The sequence below is a fragment of the Natator depressus genome, chromosome 10 (assembly GCF_965152275.1).
Source record: "Natator depressus isolate rNatDep1 chromosome 10, rNatDep2.hap1, whole genome shotgun sequence".
Classification (NCBI taxonomy): domain Eukaryota; kingdom Metazoa; phylum Chordata; order Testudines; family Cheloniidae; genus Natator; species Natator depressus.
The window spans coordinates 67,376,138-67,392,735 of NC_134243.1; the positions used below are offsets into that span (position 1 = coordinate 67,376,138).

Here is a 16,598-nt window from a genome sequence, read left to right on the forward strand (position 1 = left end):
AATGGGGGTGTGGGGCAACTGGCGTAGGAGGCAGCAGAGTCAGCTTTATGCTAGCAAAGAATTCCTCTTTATAAGGGATATTCTCTACTGGGCGGCCCTGGCTCCTTTGTGCTGGATAGAGCCCATCCTTCTTTGGCTGCTTGCCCTGCCTTCCTCCCTTCCCCATGTGCTGGAAGCTGTGGGGAGGGAGATTTAGGAGCCAACCATTTCTATTCTGCACCCACTGTTACGCAGTCCCCAGCTAGGGTTTGTGGTCAGTCTCTGGAGCAGGACTGAGAATCTGCCCTACGGTTTTGGCCTGTTTCTAATTTTCCTTAAATTTGGTGGTTAAATTAACTTTGCACACTAGTCTGTGACACCATCAAATGGATTTATATAGGATAGAGAGTACTGCAATTTTCACACATTTAATTACACTCATCATATTAAGACCTTTTTTTAGCATTCTACAATTTGCAACAGCTGCTTATGAATATTGTAAAAGAAATTGTATAACCTTCTCTTATTCTGGACAACTTGCTTTGAGGTTGCAAAGAGACCTGTAAAACTTGCTATATGATCATCTGCACTTTCACAATATTGGTGCTGTGTTGGTAAATGGCTTTAAGTAATGAAATGTTATGGGTGTGTTTGTTTTAATCCTGGCAGCAGTTTCATACTTCTCCTTGCAAAGTTTCAGATGATGTGGTGGTAACAGAACTCGGATTTTTCCTCTTGATGATAGCAGTGATGGGCCCATCAGGTAATGCCTTGATGATATTCCAAGCTTCAAAACGGGTGAGTCCTTGCATAACAGTTGTGTGCACTTGCAGTAGCTCATCACCAGGCTGAACAGTGTTGCTCTGTTCTGATGCAATTCCTGTGAGGAGACAATGAATTTACTTAAGTTCTTCTGTGTGGGGAAATCTTTGTTGTTGTAATTATGGATAGCTGTACTAGGATGTTACATGGAAGATGCGCACGTCTGATGCACAAATGGGAGAATCAAGTATTTGCCACAGTGCAAATGCAGAGACCTCCAAACCACTGAACACATTGTGGACAAGTGCCCCCTCTTTTCATTTCCAGGAGGTATCGCAAAAGCACACTCTGCATCTTTGGAAGGCTTCAAATGGATTTCAAACCTTTCTGCTAACTTGTAAATGTTGCCATTTCCATGCAAAAGAAGAAGTGTGTTTCTGTATAAATGGTATAAAATGCGTCTGGTCTAATTCCAGAGCAAGGAGTTCGTCCCGCACAACAAAATGTCATGCTGGAGTTTCAATAAAAATTATCATGGGCTGGATCCTCATCTGGTATAGATCAGTCAATGGAACTACTCCAGTTTACCGCAGCTGAGGATCTGACCGTAAGTGTGTGTGTGTGTGTGTATAATATACATATAAAAGAGAGAGAGAGAGTGTTTAAACACCTCTACCTTTAAAAATCCTGTTGATGATGATGGGTTTATCTCCATGGATGGAGCCTTTCCCTCCTTCCAGACTGAATCCTAAGCCAGCAGGTGTCTTTTCCAGAGTTACAGTGCAGATTGTGTCTTCGGTTGCTGGAAAGGAATAGAATGGTATCAGGAGGGGTACAAAATATTCTGAAAAGTGAGAACATCTGAACAAAGAATGAGTTTTTGTTTGTTCAATTTTGTGTAGGCATGTAAATGATAGAGCAAAACAAGGCAGAAAATGACAATTTGCTTCATCTTTTTGGTCACCGTAAAGTTAATTGCTCCTACAGAAGGTTATGGCAGGGGAGGGGGGTGTATTTTTTATGTTTTGAAATCTGAGCCGAATGAAAAGGTTGGATTTAATATAAACGGCATTTGCTTGAATTACATAAACATGCTAGAGACACATTACCATTTCCATATACTGTATATATTCCAAAATTAAGTGTTCGGTACAAGTGACCTGATGGTAATATTAAAACAAATATTACCTAAACAGCCAGTAATGTTTATTTGGGGTATGTAAATATGATTACAAAACTCTGACTTCTGAAAAAGAAATCCTAAGAACAAAGATGATTCTACAAAACTGTATGTCCTCCATATGTTTTGAATATAGCCAGCTGGTGTGTTGGAGGCCAGAGTATGATTTAGGTAATCTGGAGAAAGTATCCTTTCAAATAAAATATTTTTCTCAACACAGGAACTTTTAGGGGCTTGAAATGAAAGTTCATTACTGCTCACATGAGTAGCCATTATACATACAGTTAGTCCTGTTAACTTGCTTGACATTATCTGAATTTTTTCAGAACTCCATTTTGAGGAATTTTGCTTTTTGGTGCAGTTTAGTGAATTATGTAAGGTGTATATATAACTTCTTAGTAAAACTAACAGATTTATAATATCTTTATTTATTGCATTTTTCCAGCATACCTTTCCCCCACCAATATTAATTGATTTTTTGTTCATATACAGCTGAGCCCCAAATCAGCACCTACCACATAATTATACAGAATAATATAGCATATGTTGTTTTGCATGAAATTGTCAATATTTTATGTTACAAAATTGCAACTCTGATTTATACTGAAGGCTGCATAGATTTCAATCTGTAATTTCATAATGATTATATATATATACACCTAGAATCCTGATCCGGCTGATAGATTTTGCAGGACTGGGACTTAGGACAGCAGAGAGCAGTATCAACTGAGTAACAGGTTGTTTAAAGCCGACTTCCTGGATTTTTAAACAGTTGTACAACTTTTAATCACAACTCCAATATTTGTCTAGCTAAATCCCATGCAGCCCTTTGTAAAGGGCAAGGATTCTGTGGTGGTGAGAACAGGGAGGTATATAAATATCTAGATAGGTAGCGGATGTGATTTAATGCAGGAGTAAAGTACTCACTAGCTTCTGTTGAGGTTTCACTTTCTGTAGAATACGTAGTAGAGTCAACGGAAACATTAAGACTTTTTTCTTCCTCTTTAGCTTTTTTAGTCACTACGACAGCTTGCCTTGGCGGTCGAGCCTGGCGCATGATCGCCAAGGCATCGTTGTGAGTGGCACCTTTAAGAGACTTTCCATTAATGGATAAGACTTCATCTCCTTTCTGGATAGTTCCTTCCTGAGATGCTAGTCCATTAGGAAATACTCTGTGAACCTGTTAGAGACCCCAACCACCACAAAAAAAGAGAAGACGTGACTAAATCTCACAGTTAGTAAAGTTTAAATGTGACACATTTTCATTTCTTAGCAAGAAAGAAAGCTGATTTTTAAGGATCATGTATTGTAATTGTTGTGGTAGAAGCCTATTAAGATGCAGGAGATACTGGATGGCTTGTAGCTGGTACCACCTTATGCTATCAACCATCAGATTTCACAGAGTCTAACCAGGTCAGTCATCTTGTCCTGAACCTGCACCATTGACTTAAAGAGAGAGAGAGAGAGAGAGAGAGAGTCAGGAGTCTGAAAAGAGGGATTGGTTATTTAGTAGGTGACCATCTTCCTCTGAGTCCATGCTGAATCTATGCTGCAGTAGGTATTGTGCTCCTGAAGGCCTTGATCACTACTGATGATTAAATATCCCATTGCACTTAAAATAGGCATGTTAATCCCAGTTTTCTGGCAACATTCCATTCCAATTTGCTAATTATCTTCTGCAACCATAAATTCCCATTTAGATATTCATATTCTTTTCCATTTCCTGTCCTATGCTGCTTATGTAGGGTTGCTGGGTACTGTTAAGGAGCTACATTTTTTTAAAAAGAAGTTCTGAAAAATTGGAGTGGCAAAATTAATTCCATTTTTCTTTTTGTCACTGTAACTTTTTCAAAGTTCAAAAAGTTCCAGAAAGTAAAACATGAGGGGAAACCTAGATATTGTTTATTTGTTTGTTTGCATAAGGTGACAAAAAGGGGACAACCCAAAACTCTGAAGAAAAAAATTTTGAAAACCAAAATGAAATGACATAACCTCAATTCAAAATTCAAATTTTGTTTCCAAATTTTCCATTTGAAATATTTTTCTGCAGAAAGTGTTCATTTTTGATTAAACCCCTTTTTTTTGAGAGAGAGAGAGAAGATTTTGCAGCTGAAACTACATTGGCCGGCTCTAATTTTCTAGTGTTTCCTTGTGTATAGACTGTTACCATTCCCACCATATTCTTATTTTCTCTAGCCTTGAACTTGCCCAGTTTCTTTAATCTGTCCTCATAGGTCTTAGCTTCCAAACCTTTTCCATTTTTGACGTTCTCTTTTCAACCCATTCCATTTTTTCTGCCACCTTTTTTGGACTGAATGCTTATTGTGGGAGTATTTTATGAGAGTGACGCTACTTACAGTAACAACTTTGTTTTCTAGATCGATTCCTCCTGCCAGGCTGAATCCAAGACCAGCATCTTCTTCTTTATGCAAAATTGTAACCTGAATATCATCAAATTGCTAAACACAGAAAAATAAAATAATTTCAGATACATCCTACTATAATTCAAGATTACTAGAAGAACTGTATATTTTCTCCTGTATCCACTGTGTATTCTGCAGTGGCACTTAGATGGCTAAGACAAACTCTGTCTTTGTTTTTATTTACTGGGCTAACTTCACCTTGGTATCATATCTTATGAATGAGTTTGTGTCTAAACGTTTTGCTGCTTCAGTGAATGTGCTGTAAATTACAATATATTCAAGATCACTGATCGCTACTGAAATAGAAATAGAAAATATTATTGGCTCAGTGGTGAGAACTATGTACATGGTCTTCTAACTCTGAGAGGAAAAACTTTTGTTATCTACAACTCGTCCTACTCAATGAATAATGGTCTGTGGCCCAAAAATTACTTCTAAGCCTGGTTGCTATTTTTAATGTACGTTTTGCTAACGTTTTAATTGTAACAGTAGCCTGAAATGAGCTGTTTCAGTCTGTTACCCTTTTAGATTACAGTTAATATGAGGGAAAATATCTCTTTTTAACAGCATATACTACAGTGTTCTTAAGGATTCAAGTATAACACTTTTTCTTGAGAGAAACTGATTCATTGATCTTCACTTGTCTCATAACAATGTGCTTTTCAGTAGCTGGATGCATAGTTTGGTTGACAGGCCACTGAACTAAGAGTGAGAATGCCTGGATTTTATTCGCCACTCTTCCTCTGTTTATGATGATCTTGACCAAACCATTTAGACCAAAGTCTTCAAAAATGTCCACTGCTATTGATTGCCCAAACTGGAGACAATGAAGGCCTAATTTTCTGCTCTTCTGAGCTCCCACAACTCCTTTTGAGTCAAATGGGTGTTCGCTGCCTCTGAAAATCAGGCCTCTTTAACGTATCTCTAATTGGGTACCTAAAATTGGTGCACACTTTTGAAAATGTTGGCTTTGCCCTCTCTGTACCTCAGTTAACCCATCTGTAAAATCGGGCTGATAATTCTAAGCCATCTTTGTAAAATGATTTGAGATTTATGGCTGAAAGAACTGAGCATTACTATTACATATTGATACTGGTGTGTTTGTAAAAATTTCACATAGCAAAGATTAAACAGTAGCATCCAGTCCTCAGTTAGGCTGTCTTTGAGAATAGTGTGTACAGAAAAGTGGACTTACCTTTAAGGTAGCCTCATCTAGTGATTTTACTTCTTCTATAAGCTTCTTTAATTCTTCAGGGGAAAGCAGAGAGATGACTGATTGCCCGGACACACCAGATGCTTGAGATGAACAGTGTTCCTGTTTCTCTTCCTCTTTCCCGCTGTCTGTTAAACTCACAGTATAGTCTCTCAGTTCAGAAAGGCTTTCCCATTTTGAAAAGGGAAAAAAGAAACATTAATTTGTGATAGCAGCTTCCACACCATGGCACAGAACAGGCAATTCTGGAATCTTCATCTTTTGATCATACTAGAGTTTACCTGGTAATTGGCCAAGTGGTTCAGATCTCTATTTATTTGTTCCCAGTAATACCTACTGTAACATACCAGGAGGTGGCAGGGCTGTCTCAGTAGGGTGACCAGATGTCCTGATTTTATAGGAACAGTCCCGATATTTGGGGCTTTGTCTTATATAGGCACCTATTATCCCCCACTCCCTGTCCCGATTTTTCACACTTGCTGTCTGGTCACCCCATGCCTCAGTGATGACACGCCTGTGTGAGCATTCACGTGAAGGAATAAGAACCCTCTTGAATCTTTGCCCCCAACCAAATTGAACCTTCCCTGAGCATTGGAAAAAAGTTCAGATAACTTTTTTTTTTCTTTTTTAACGTGACTCTGAACTTCCCAGTTATACCTGGGATTGGAAATGGGTATCAAAAGTACCACACTCTTGTGAGAGAGGTTGTTTTCACTGTGTTTCAAATTTGAGCTAGGAAATACCCTTCCCACTTTTGCAGTTACAAAAGGTTCAGATAAGTACCTGAGAGTGCAAATGCTTATCCAAACCATAACCCCAAGGCCCATGACATTAATTCATCACAAACTATAATCTTTGCAAAAGCCGTTAAGCACATAGCCTCCCACTCTTTATTTAATGACACTGTCATATCAAACTAACAGCACAGAAGGCATGTCTGCAAAACAGAGACTAGACTAAAAAAATTTTCTGTACAATATATTTTGAATTACAGACTGGATCACCCTTGGAGAACATGAGGCAAGGTTTGGGAGGTTCATGTCCTGCTTTTAAAATAACTTCCCCAAATTTTTAATTCTAGTTTATTTAGCTAGTCTTTTCTAGATTCCTCACCTGATTAGATATTTATAAAATATTATGAAAAAACGGTTATTAAAAAAATCTAATGTTGATAACCAGAGCAGGGCAAATCCTTATGAGAGGCAAGACCTCTCTGGTGCAATGCATTGTTTTGGGGAACACATGGAACCCATGCTGGCTACTTCATCTGGTGTAGCAGCAGTCAGACCTTCTCCTTTACTGATCCAAAAAGACCATCAATGCACCAATGCGCTAATATAATAGCAGAACTTGGCCTGAAATGTTGGCAAATTGGTAGCACTGAAATAAAGGGGTAGGAGCAGCTGTATGGACTTATTCTTGAAACTGCCTCAATATTGGGATTAGCAATATTGGGTCCATTCTTCTGGCTCCAAACCATGGAGAACCTAGGGATATTGTTCTGTGGCTCAAAGAAGCTGGCAGCATAAAAGCTTAAAAATCTGTTTTTATTAATGGCATAATAAAAGGATCGACTGATCCTTTACATTCCTCTGAGGAGTTGTTAACTCTGTCTACACTCTAAGCAACCTATATTCCTATCTAAATTGCCTGAGGTACAGACAAATTGTTTTCTGTAGTGTGTGGTGAGGGGAAGGAGCTAGTCTATTTACCAGCACTGCTTTGCAAAAATTAACTTTAATATGGTTTCAGAGTAACAGCCGTGTTAGTCTGTATTCGCAAAAAGAAAAGGAGTACTTGTGGCACCTTAGAGACTAACCAATTTATTTGAGCATGAGCTTTCGTGAGCTACAGCTCACTTCATCGGATGCATTCCACAGTATGCATCCGATGAAGTGAGCTGTAGCTCACGAAAGCTCATGCTCAAATAAATTGGTTAGTCTCTAAGGTGCCACAAGTACTCCTTTTCTTTTAACTTTAATATGGTATCTTACTTAAGGGAAAATCCAGTGTCTGAATGATGACTCTCGCTTGTAGATGAGGGAGGGGTCCCATTCTCTTCCATGGAGGGCTGAGATGATGCTTCCAATGTGCTCCATGGATTGTTCCCAGAAAAGAGCGGCGACTGAGGAAGGCAAAGCAAAGATTTCATTAAAGCAGATGACACTTGATTGCTGATGGAATAGATTTTGCTGTATTTTTCATCATTTGTCTTCATCATCTCACAAGACTGGTTAGCAGTAAGGGGGAAGCTTCGTGTTCTTTGGCTCTGTGCTTTTGCTACTGGACAGTGAAGTTCAGTGGCTTGTGAAGATAGTAAATCCAAGGAAATTTCAGTACTTGTGCTGTTGCTTCTCTTTGGACTAGGAGCGAGTGCCTCTTTGGGAGAGCAGGACCTATGTAGGCTCAGAGTCTCGACTGTAACCACAGATGGGGTTGATTGTAGTTGGCTGTTATCAGAACCTTCATTATAAGTGGCTTGGTTTAAATGAACTGCAGGTGATTCTGGCTCTTTTGGACTGGGAGAGTTTTCTTTCTGGACTGATGGCTTTGGGCTGGGAGAACTTTCTCTCCAGACTGATGGCTTTGGGCTGGGAGAATTTTCTCTCCAGACTGATGGCTTTGGGCTGGGAGAATTTTCTTTCCAGACCGATGGCTTTGGGCTGGGTTTTCTGTTTCCTTTTTCAGGTGACTGAGGAGCACTGAAAGTTTCAAAGGAGTTTATTCTCTGCTTTATTGATGATCCTCTGGGTGAGGCCCGGGATATATTGGAGCCCCGTTCTTTGCCAGAAACACTCTGGAGGTCAATGGAACTTTGATCTGCCCGTGTGTTGATATCTGAATTTCCTTTCTTCAAACCTTTTAGACTTTGGCGAAACCAGGCTGGTTTAGGTGCTACTGGAGGGCCCCTTTTCCCAGTGTCACTTTCATCTGAGTTGTGTGCTTTTGAACCATCTGCTTCTGCTTCTGATTTCTGCAGCACTACGTCTGGACAGCTCGGACTTTCATTTTCTTCATTTGTGTTGTTCTTGGGATCTAAGTCTAAGTGACTGCTTTCTTCACTCATAGTAGGATTAAACAAGCTTTTGATGCAATCAGAAATTCTAACCCAAGGGTCTTCTGCTGTAGTATCAAGACTGTAATCTACCCGTGGTTGTCTTCTAAGTACAGGCCTTTGTATTGATGAGATAGGATTTCCTGTGTTGTAGAAACAATTATTATACATAAGCTTTCTTTTCATTCCCTCCGTATATCCCTTTCCATGCATCGCTGATGCTTCACTGCCTGTGGGCTTCTCTACACTCAAGCCTCCAACAGGTTATTTAAGGTTACAACTCTTAATCTAAAGTTCTGCTTCATTGTGGCAAAAGCCATCTTGTGCTGATACTGGATTTAGCTGCAAACCCAGGCTCTTCGGGGGCTGGCCACTTCCCTCAAGGGACATGTAACTTCTACAGGTAATGCTCTCTCCTGACATAATGGGACACTGAAATCATTTTGCATGCTCAGCAGTGTCATGTTAAAATATAAGACTAAATTTATGTCATCTCAATTACAGCAGATTGCACTAGCTGGTATCGCAGCAGATAAAAAAAAGTTATTCTTCTCTTGCTGCATTTTAAAGCATGGTCTTTAAATATTATCTCTCAGAGACCTCTCTTTGATTGATTGTCTGCATGTCTCTCCAAATGGTTCTGTGCACTTTTCTAGTGTATACCATTTTCTCTTTGATGTAGGATGTTTTATATATCACAGGCTTATTAAACCTCTTGCTGACTATTGGTGCAGAGAGGACAGTGGTGAAGGTTTGGGGGTTTTTTATGATGATTTATTTCAGTACAATGAAAAGAATAACTGCTCAGGAACGGTTGCCATTTTAAATACTACTAGCTACCTTTTCACTAACAGAATCAACAGTGCATCTACTTCACATCAATTATCTATATTACATGCTGTTCAGTTTTGAAACAATAAATCAAAAATGTCCTGTGGTCCATGCTAAAAATAAAATTCAGTAACACTCAGTTTTTAATATAAACAAATAAACAAAGTATCATCTGAAAACAACTAGTGATTCTTGTACGCCTATTACCATTTATTCTCTTTAATAAGAGACAATCCATTCATCTTCTTTTGGTGTCATTCACACTTCGAGTCAGAGGTAGTTAATACACAATTGTGTAGAAATTTGTCTGTTCACCCAGTAATTTACCGTTTTGCTCCAGTCTGTTTTTTAAAGATGGAATTAAAATGAATGCAAAACTCATTAACCCTGCTAAATATTTTATGCACTCATAGAGGTTGCTTTTGAAGCAAATGGAATGAAACACCTACCTGGGTTTGCTTTCCTCTCTTGGTCTCTGTCTGCTGACACTGCAGCTGAGTGTTCAGTACCTCTTGGTGTTATAGAAGTTGCAGAGAGACTGTGGGTTATAACTGTTTTATTTCCCTGTAGCAGCAGGTCTCCTGCTTCCTGTGGAATAAACAGGAAATAGAACCATGTCAAAACGTAATTGCACAAACCACATTATAGATGAGCATGTAGAAAAATGCTCTTCATTTTCTTGTTTTTAATCTGAGAATAAATATTAAACTGCAGAAAGACTGATTTGTTCTGTGCTCCAGGAAAGGGAAAAAATATTTTATGTATGCCTGTAAACACACTGGAAAAATTTTTTGTTAACATCTCAAATTTTGATCGATTGTGTGTGTGAGTTGTGCACCACAACAAAGCAAGATATTGGCTGCTACAATTTTAGACTTCTAAAACCAGCCACACAGTAATCTCTTGCAAATCAGTTAAGCAAAGACAGAAAATGAACTGTCTAGCTTCTGTCTTTATTTTACACAGTGCTTTTCTTTGTGGGTCCTTTTGTGTTTGGGGGTAATGAGCCCAATTCGTGGCTGGAACTTCAAGACCTTTTCCCCTTTTGTTCTTGGTTGGAAATGCAGAATGAGAGGTTCTGTTTGAGGTCACAGTACATGCTACTCGAGGCAGCCATTAGCAGATGCTCTAGAATTACCAGATTACTATGTAACTCATTAGACAGACCCCCCACCTGGTAAGGCAACTCCCATCTTTTCATGCACTATGTATAAAATATACCTGCTACTGTATTTTCGACTCCATGCATCTGATGAAGTGGGTTCTAGCACACAAAAGCTTATGCCCAAATAAATTTGTTCATCTCTAAGGTGACACAAGGACTCTTCGTTGTTTATGTAACTAATGTCACAAAGTTACCATCTGCCAGAGCTACAGGGTTACTCACAGGAATCGTAAACAAGCAAGAGAGAGAAATTCTGAAACAAAAGTGAGATTATCCTGTAAACATCCAACTACCTGGCAACTCTTGAGCATTTTGACAGTGATGGGGTTCGCACTTACCCCTCACTATTCCAGTAAAGAGTTTACCTCTGTCAAGTCCCTGATCATTGCTGGCCTTGGTAGTCTCAATCTGGGCTCACTTTCTAATCACCTTCTGAATGGCAGCACCTTGTGTTCAGTCACCAAGAATGACTTCTATCTTTTTAATATGGCGTTACCTAAACTCGCATCTCAGTGTGAGCTTATCCCTCACTTGAGACCACATCATAATAGTGCAAATGGTTAGAGTAATCATGAATGATTTTCATAGGGACAGAAAGTAAATTATCCTGATTCAAATTCATTTTAAGCATTCCAATGCAACTAGCTTTGAATTTTAGTAGCTTTGCATCTTTCTTCCAGTTAGGAGCCTGATCTTGTGTAACACTGCACACCCAGATCTTCAGTTGAAATGAAGTGGGAATTCTGAAACACACGATTGGCTCCAACTGACTGTGTGCTCCTGGCTGGTAGGGACTGTATCTACTTGCGTATTGACACAGTGCTAAGTACACTGCCAGGGCTTTATAAATAATAGTTGCGATCTGTAAAATATTACAGTTTAAAGTCAACATTTTAAATCAAATAATTTTGGCTTGAAAAAAGTAATCTCACAATCTGCAGACACCACACACACAACTGTGACCAGTACTTCTCAAATTGAGTAATACGACGTGTTTGAGGAATAAAGGAAAATAGAGAAGGGCACTAATAAATCTTTCACTTAATTATCTGAAATACATTCTGAAAAGTAGTAACCTTGTTTTCCATGCAGCCACCTGCCTAAGAGACATCAAAAGTCTTTCCAAGGAATCTTTCTTTGAGTGCATTAAATTTTGCTTAGTGCATATTGATCTCAGGATTTCTTTTGTTCCCCTTAGCACTGCAGAATCACACTTGCAGCTTAATAACCAAGAATTGCATTGTTTCTTGGCTCAAATAATTACTTGCTTTAAATGGGACCTCAGAGAAACTGTTTTTCCTTGTCTTAGCTGTTTTCTCCAACAAAGCTGATTTTATAGTAGCTTTGGAGGTGCATGCATGTATTTCTACTGCACTCCATCTTAGATGATAGGAAAGAAGTCTTATTTTACATGCTAAGCAGAAATGTCCTATTAGTTAGCTTTATGCTATACTTTAACCAAGGCCTTTACTGTTGTGTAGGTTTATTTTAATTGATAAGCCTTGAGCTAATGGTTGCTCAGTTTTGCTTGTTTCACCTGGCACTAAATTCTGTTAATTTCTACTAGCCTATTACTAAACCCTGGGTAAATGTGTTCCTTTTTTTAAACAAACCGCAACTCAGTTTCCACACACACATCACAGAACTGTTCACACTTATGCAAATTTGCTTCTCTGTTTCTGTTAATTCTTTTGGGGGTAGGAGGGATGTATATCTGATTGTGTAGAGTAATTCACTTCATTTTAAAAGACTTCAAAAGAGCAAAATTAATCAACAAATAGGAGAGTTCATAGTTAGTTTAACCTTATATCTAAAGCATTTAGGCCTTGTCTACGTTAGGAATTTTGGGCAAACTGTTCCCAGTGTTACTAATACCAGTGCATTTCCTCCAGTGAGCATGCTAGTGCGGTGACTGTTTCATATTATTGTTCTTGTAGTTTACTGATCTCACTATTTATGGAATGGCTTGGCTCTGAATTTGGTGTTAGGGAGTAACTATAGCGACTTGACAGTAGAAGTGGTGCAAGCTCTCCCAGTCCTGGCTTGCAGTCCACTGCTGTTCCCGTCCCGTTTGACCAAAGACTGCCAAATGCTCTAAATTGTTTTGTACTGATGAGGCATGTTCACTAGGGGACTCCAGTGAGAACGTCACATTCATTCTCATTCCTATCTGCATTTGGATTTGAACACAGTTTTCCAGACGTGAAGGACAAATGCATTACAGCACTCCTCTGCCTAACACCCCTCATTTTGGGGGGTCCTATTTAGAACTGAGGTTCAAACCTCACTAAACAGATAACATATCACTTTACCTTCCAAATATAAGAAAATTCTAAAAGAAAAATACCCCTGCTGTTTTTCCTAAAAACCCTGAGAACTATGCAGGATTTGCCTCACCTGAACATTGGCAGAAGATGGGCTCCCATCGTCTTGTAGCATAGGCTTCTCTTTCATGTCTGTGTTACACTCGTCAGTGTCTGTACAGTCTTGTTTAAAATACTTTCTTGGTGGAGGTTTGGGCTTTGACGATTTAGGTTTTCTAACAAGAATCTCCATCGATTTTTTTATGTTCTGAGAGGGATGGCCTGCTTCGTTGCCAGTGGGAGGGGAATGGTTCTCCAAACTGGTTCTGGACAATGAATCCAGCAAGCCAGGCTGTCTGGTAATTGGTACATCAATGCTGTGCACTTTTGCCTTCATGTCAGCAAGCTGGTATGGGGTGCCATTACTGCAAGATGACCTGGGGTTGTAACTACTGTCACTGCTGGAACGGGTCATTAGCTTCTGAGATCTGCGGTTGCAATAGGCAGTGTTCTTCTCAATATGTTTTTCATGCTGGTATCTGCCATGCCAGCTAGTTTCCAGTCTTTTAACACCTGTATCAGCAACATGATTAAAATATATAAAATGCAGCATATACCTTGATGAAAACACTCAGATACATTCAAAGTATTTACCTCTAGGGTTGTAAATCAAATCCACTGTAAAACTAAACCAGTTGAGTATAGCTATCTGATCAGTGTCCCATAGCGAAAAGGGGGGAAAGCATTTGTGGAGGCATTTTAGCTCAAGGAATCATTTAATTGTTGGACACAAACAGTACTACCCCCTCAGACATACTGTTCTCCCAGTTTGCTGTTGGTTCAATCTATTAACCCCGTTTGAGAAAGAAAACGAAGGCGAAACGTATCTCATATTATAAAGCATTGTGATGATAGCACTCCACATTGGAACGTGGCAAGTAGCCCTAAGGGGAACCTAGTGTTCCTTTGCCAACAAGGGAAATGGGATGCTCGTCCCATCCATCCATAGGCTGCATGTTATACGAACACCACATTATTTATCTGCTGACCTTGGGTCAGATAGCTTCAGCCAGTGACAGGGGGTTAGAAAGTCTGAACAAGCCCCAGAGGAAGTAAGCACAAGAAAATGTAATGGTTAAGAAAAGTGTGAAATGAACATTATCTAGTCTGTTTCCGGAAGTAAGTCAGAAACAGAAAGTGAAATCACAGTGAAAAATTTTCAGTAGTGCAATCCCACTAAAGTTTGCAACCATGCCACCTTTTTGAAACTTTTACCCCTTGTCACCTATGCCATACCTTGGGCCCAGCATCTGAGTCTATCCCTTTAAGTCAAGGATGCAGCTCTTCCAGGAGCCCCTCAGTGTTGCTCCATCAATTGAACAGAGAGTGTTACTCAGCCATGAGGTTGATAGGGCTGGACACTGTTCACCCCCAGAGCCAAACCTGTTGCCTCTGCAGTAGTCCCAGTGTGGGGATCAAACCCAAATTCAGTCCTCCCAAATGGCAGAGTATTGCTCTGGCTGTTCTTATCAGATAAACAGAAAATTCTTGTGAAGCACGTTAAAGGCTGTTTTCAGTCGTGAGAGAACAGAGGGCAAGGTGTGAACTACTGAGTACAGAAAGAAGAGGGAGGGAATCCGAGGGGTGCCACAAAGCATCAGCTTCACTGGGGTTGAGTCTCAGAATGTTTGGAGTATGTCTACACTACAGCTGGGAACAAGCCTCCCACTTTTAGCCTGGCTCAAGCTAGCATGCTAAAAATAGCAGTGCGGACATTGTGTCTCAGACAGAGACGCCGACTAACAACCCGTGCTCAACACTACCACACTGAGCCCAGTCTCTGCCCAAGCTGCACCATCCACAGTGCTGGTTTTAGTGTGCTAGCTTCAAGCCCCCATATGGCAAGCCTGTCTACATGAGCTGCAGTGTAGACATACCGTTGGAGGTCAACCAGGTGTCTTGAGCTTTTTACACCAGTCTCTGGCAGTATGTCTCAGGATGGACTTCAGTAGTACAGCTCTATGATCTTTCCTCCTTCTTTTCCTTCTGCTCCAGGTTACTTAACTAGTCTGGTATCTCTCTCAACACTAAGTCATAATGTCTCAGCCAGCTGAATGAATTCCCTTACCTTCAGTATTCCATTGTTGCCTCTCCCTTCCAAATCTGTTGTTTTCCACAGCTTGTGAAACAGCTTCCTTTAGCTGCTGTTCAGATACCTATAAAATGTCGTGTCATTCTGGGTCTTGCAAAGCTCACCAAAAGATTGGCTCACCACACAACTCGCCATTCCTGCAAACCCTTTCTCACAAAAATAGTCCTTACTCAGGCAAGTGGTCTCAATGAATTTAATAGGCCTAAGCATGTGAGCAAGGATTACGTGCATGAGGAAGGGTTTGCAGGCCTTTAATTAGTAATATATATTCAGTACAGTTGAAACCTCTGTATTGACAACCTAGATAAATGGGATATTTTTCAAGAATAAAGGGGTAGCTTATCCATTGTACAAGATGCACAATTCTGGGTTTGCCATTATAAGGTATCTGGATGGTGTATTTTTTTGGTGCACAAATTAACCCAGTAAATAGGTCTAACAGACTATTAGAAAACATTTCTGAAAAAAACCTCCCATAAGAACAAAACATTTCTTTCATATCACTCAATATAATAGCGAGAATTGGCTGAGTAAAATTCAATCAAACCAAAACGCTGACTTTTAATTACCTTCTGGGAGAGCGGCTTAAAATCAATACTATTGAGTTTCACATTCTATTCTTGGTCTCTGTTTCATCTTTCCCGGTTCTTACTCCTCAATGAGAAGTTTCATTTGAATGAGTTTCAGAAACTCTTGTTTTCTAAGAAGCACATGTTGTATAGCATTGTTCCTGAAAACTTGTTTCTTTACCTTGTTTATTCAAAGCACATGAACTTTCATGTAAGACACCCTCTCCACTGATCCTTGCACCTCATATATCTCTATACATAAGACAGCACACTATTTTGAATTTAAATATCTTGGGTTTGCACCTTATCCTATATCTTAGGTAAAACCAGAGGTACTGCATGGACATCGGCACATTATTTGCCAAACTGATTTATACCAATTCTGCTTCCAGTATTAGTGTTAGTTTGTCAATATTTGCTTTATTCAAAATCAGAAAAATGTGGAATGCTACCTGTGGATCAGGGTGTCTGCTAATAATAATCTGCACAGCACCCGGACTGCAGTGGCTTAAAACAGCATAAACTTCATTAAGTGTCATATTTTGGACTGGTGCTTCATTAATTTCTATGATTTCATCTCCACACCTACAAAGGGATAAAAAAAAAAAATCCAGCAAGAGGAGCAGACTTTACATTGTTATTTCTAGCGTATTGTTCCCTCATGACCATGATTGTGCAAGAAACATACATTCATGTGGTTGAGCTTTGTTATGGTCGCAGATTAAATTAGTGTGTTTCACTGGGTTCCTTCCCTGAAAATGGAAAGGGAATCAGCACTGAGACATGACGTTTCCTCATTTGTGCATTCTCCATGAATCTGAATTCTCTCCATTTTCCACTGTGCACGTTTTGTATTATAATGGCAGGACAGACAGAAAATGACACAGAAGGCTGGTCTGTTGTGTACTGTTTGCACCCACAACTTCCTTCCCGCCTATAATGTAGCATTTCACTTCTTGTTTGTGA

General features: G+C 39.6%; 1 protein-coding gene across 1 annotated transcript in view; it reads right to left on the reverse strand.

Annotated features, from left to right (window-relative positions):
* Positions 1-501: 501 nt before the first annotated feature.
* The window catches only part of IL16 (interleukin 16), a 51,985-nt gene continuing 35,888 nt past the window's right edge, over positions 502-16,598 (reverse strand). The window contains exons 13-22 of the mRNA XM_074964798.1: positions 16,085-16,217; positions 15,040-15,127; positions 13,006-13,484; positions 9,893-10,031; positions 7,552-8,755; positions 5,540-5,723; positions 4,279-4,380; positions 2,849-3,101; positions 1,418-1,543; positions 502-859 (exon numbers count right to left, since the gene is read on the reverse strand). Of these exons, the coding sequence (XP_074820899.1) occupies positions 654-859; positions 1,418-1,543; positions 2,849-3,101; positions 4,279-4,380; positions 5,540-5,723; positions 7,552-8,755; positions 9,893-10,031; positions 13,006-13,484; positions 15,040-15,127; positions 16,085-16,217 (2,914 nt within the window). The 3' untranslated portion in view covers positions 502-653. The remainder of the gene's footprint in view (positions 860-1,417; positions 1,544-2,848; positions 3,102-4,278; positions 4,381-5,539; positions 5,724-7,551; positions 8,756-9,892; positions 10,032-13,005; positions 13,485-15,039; positions 15,128-16,084; positions 16,218-16,598) is intronic.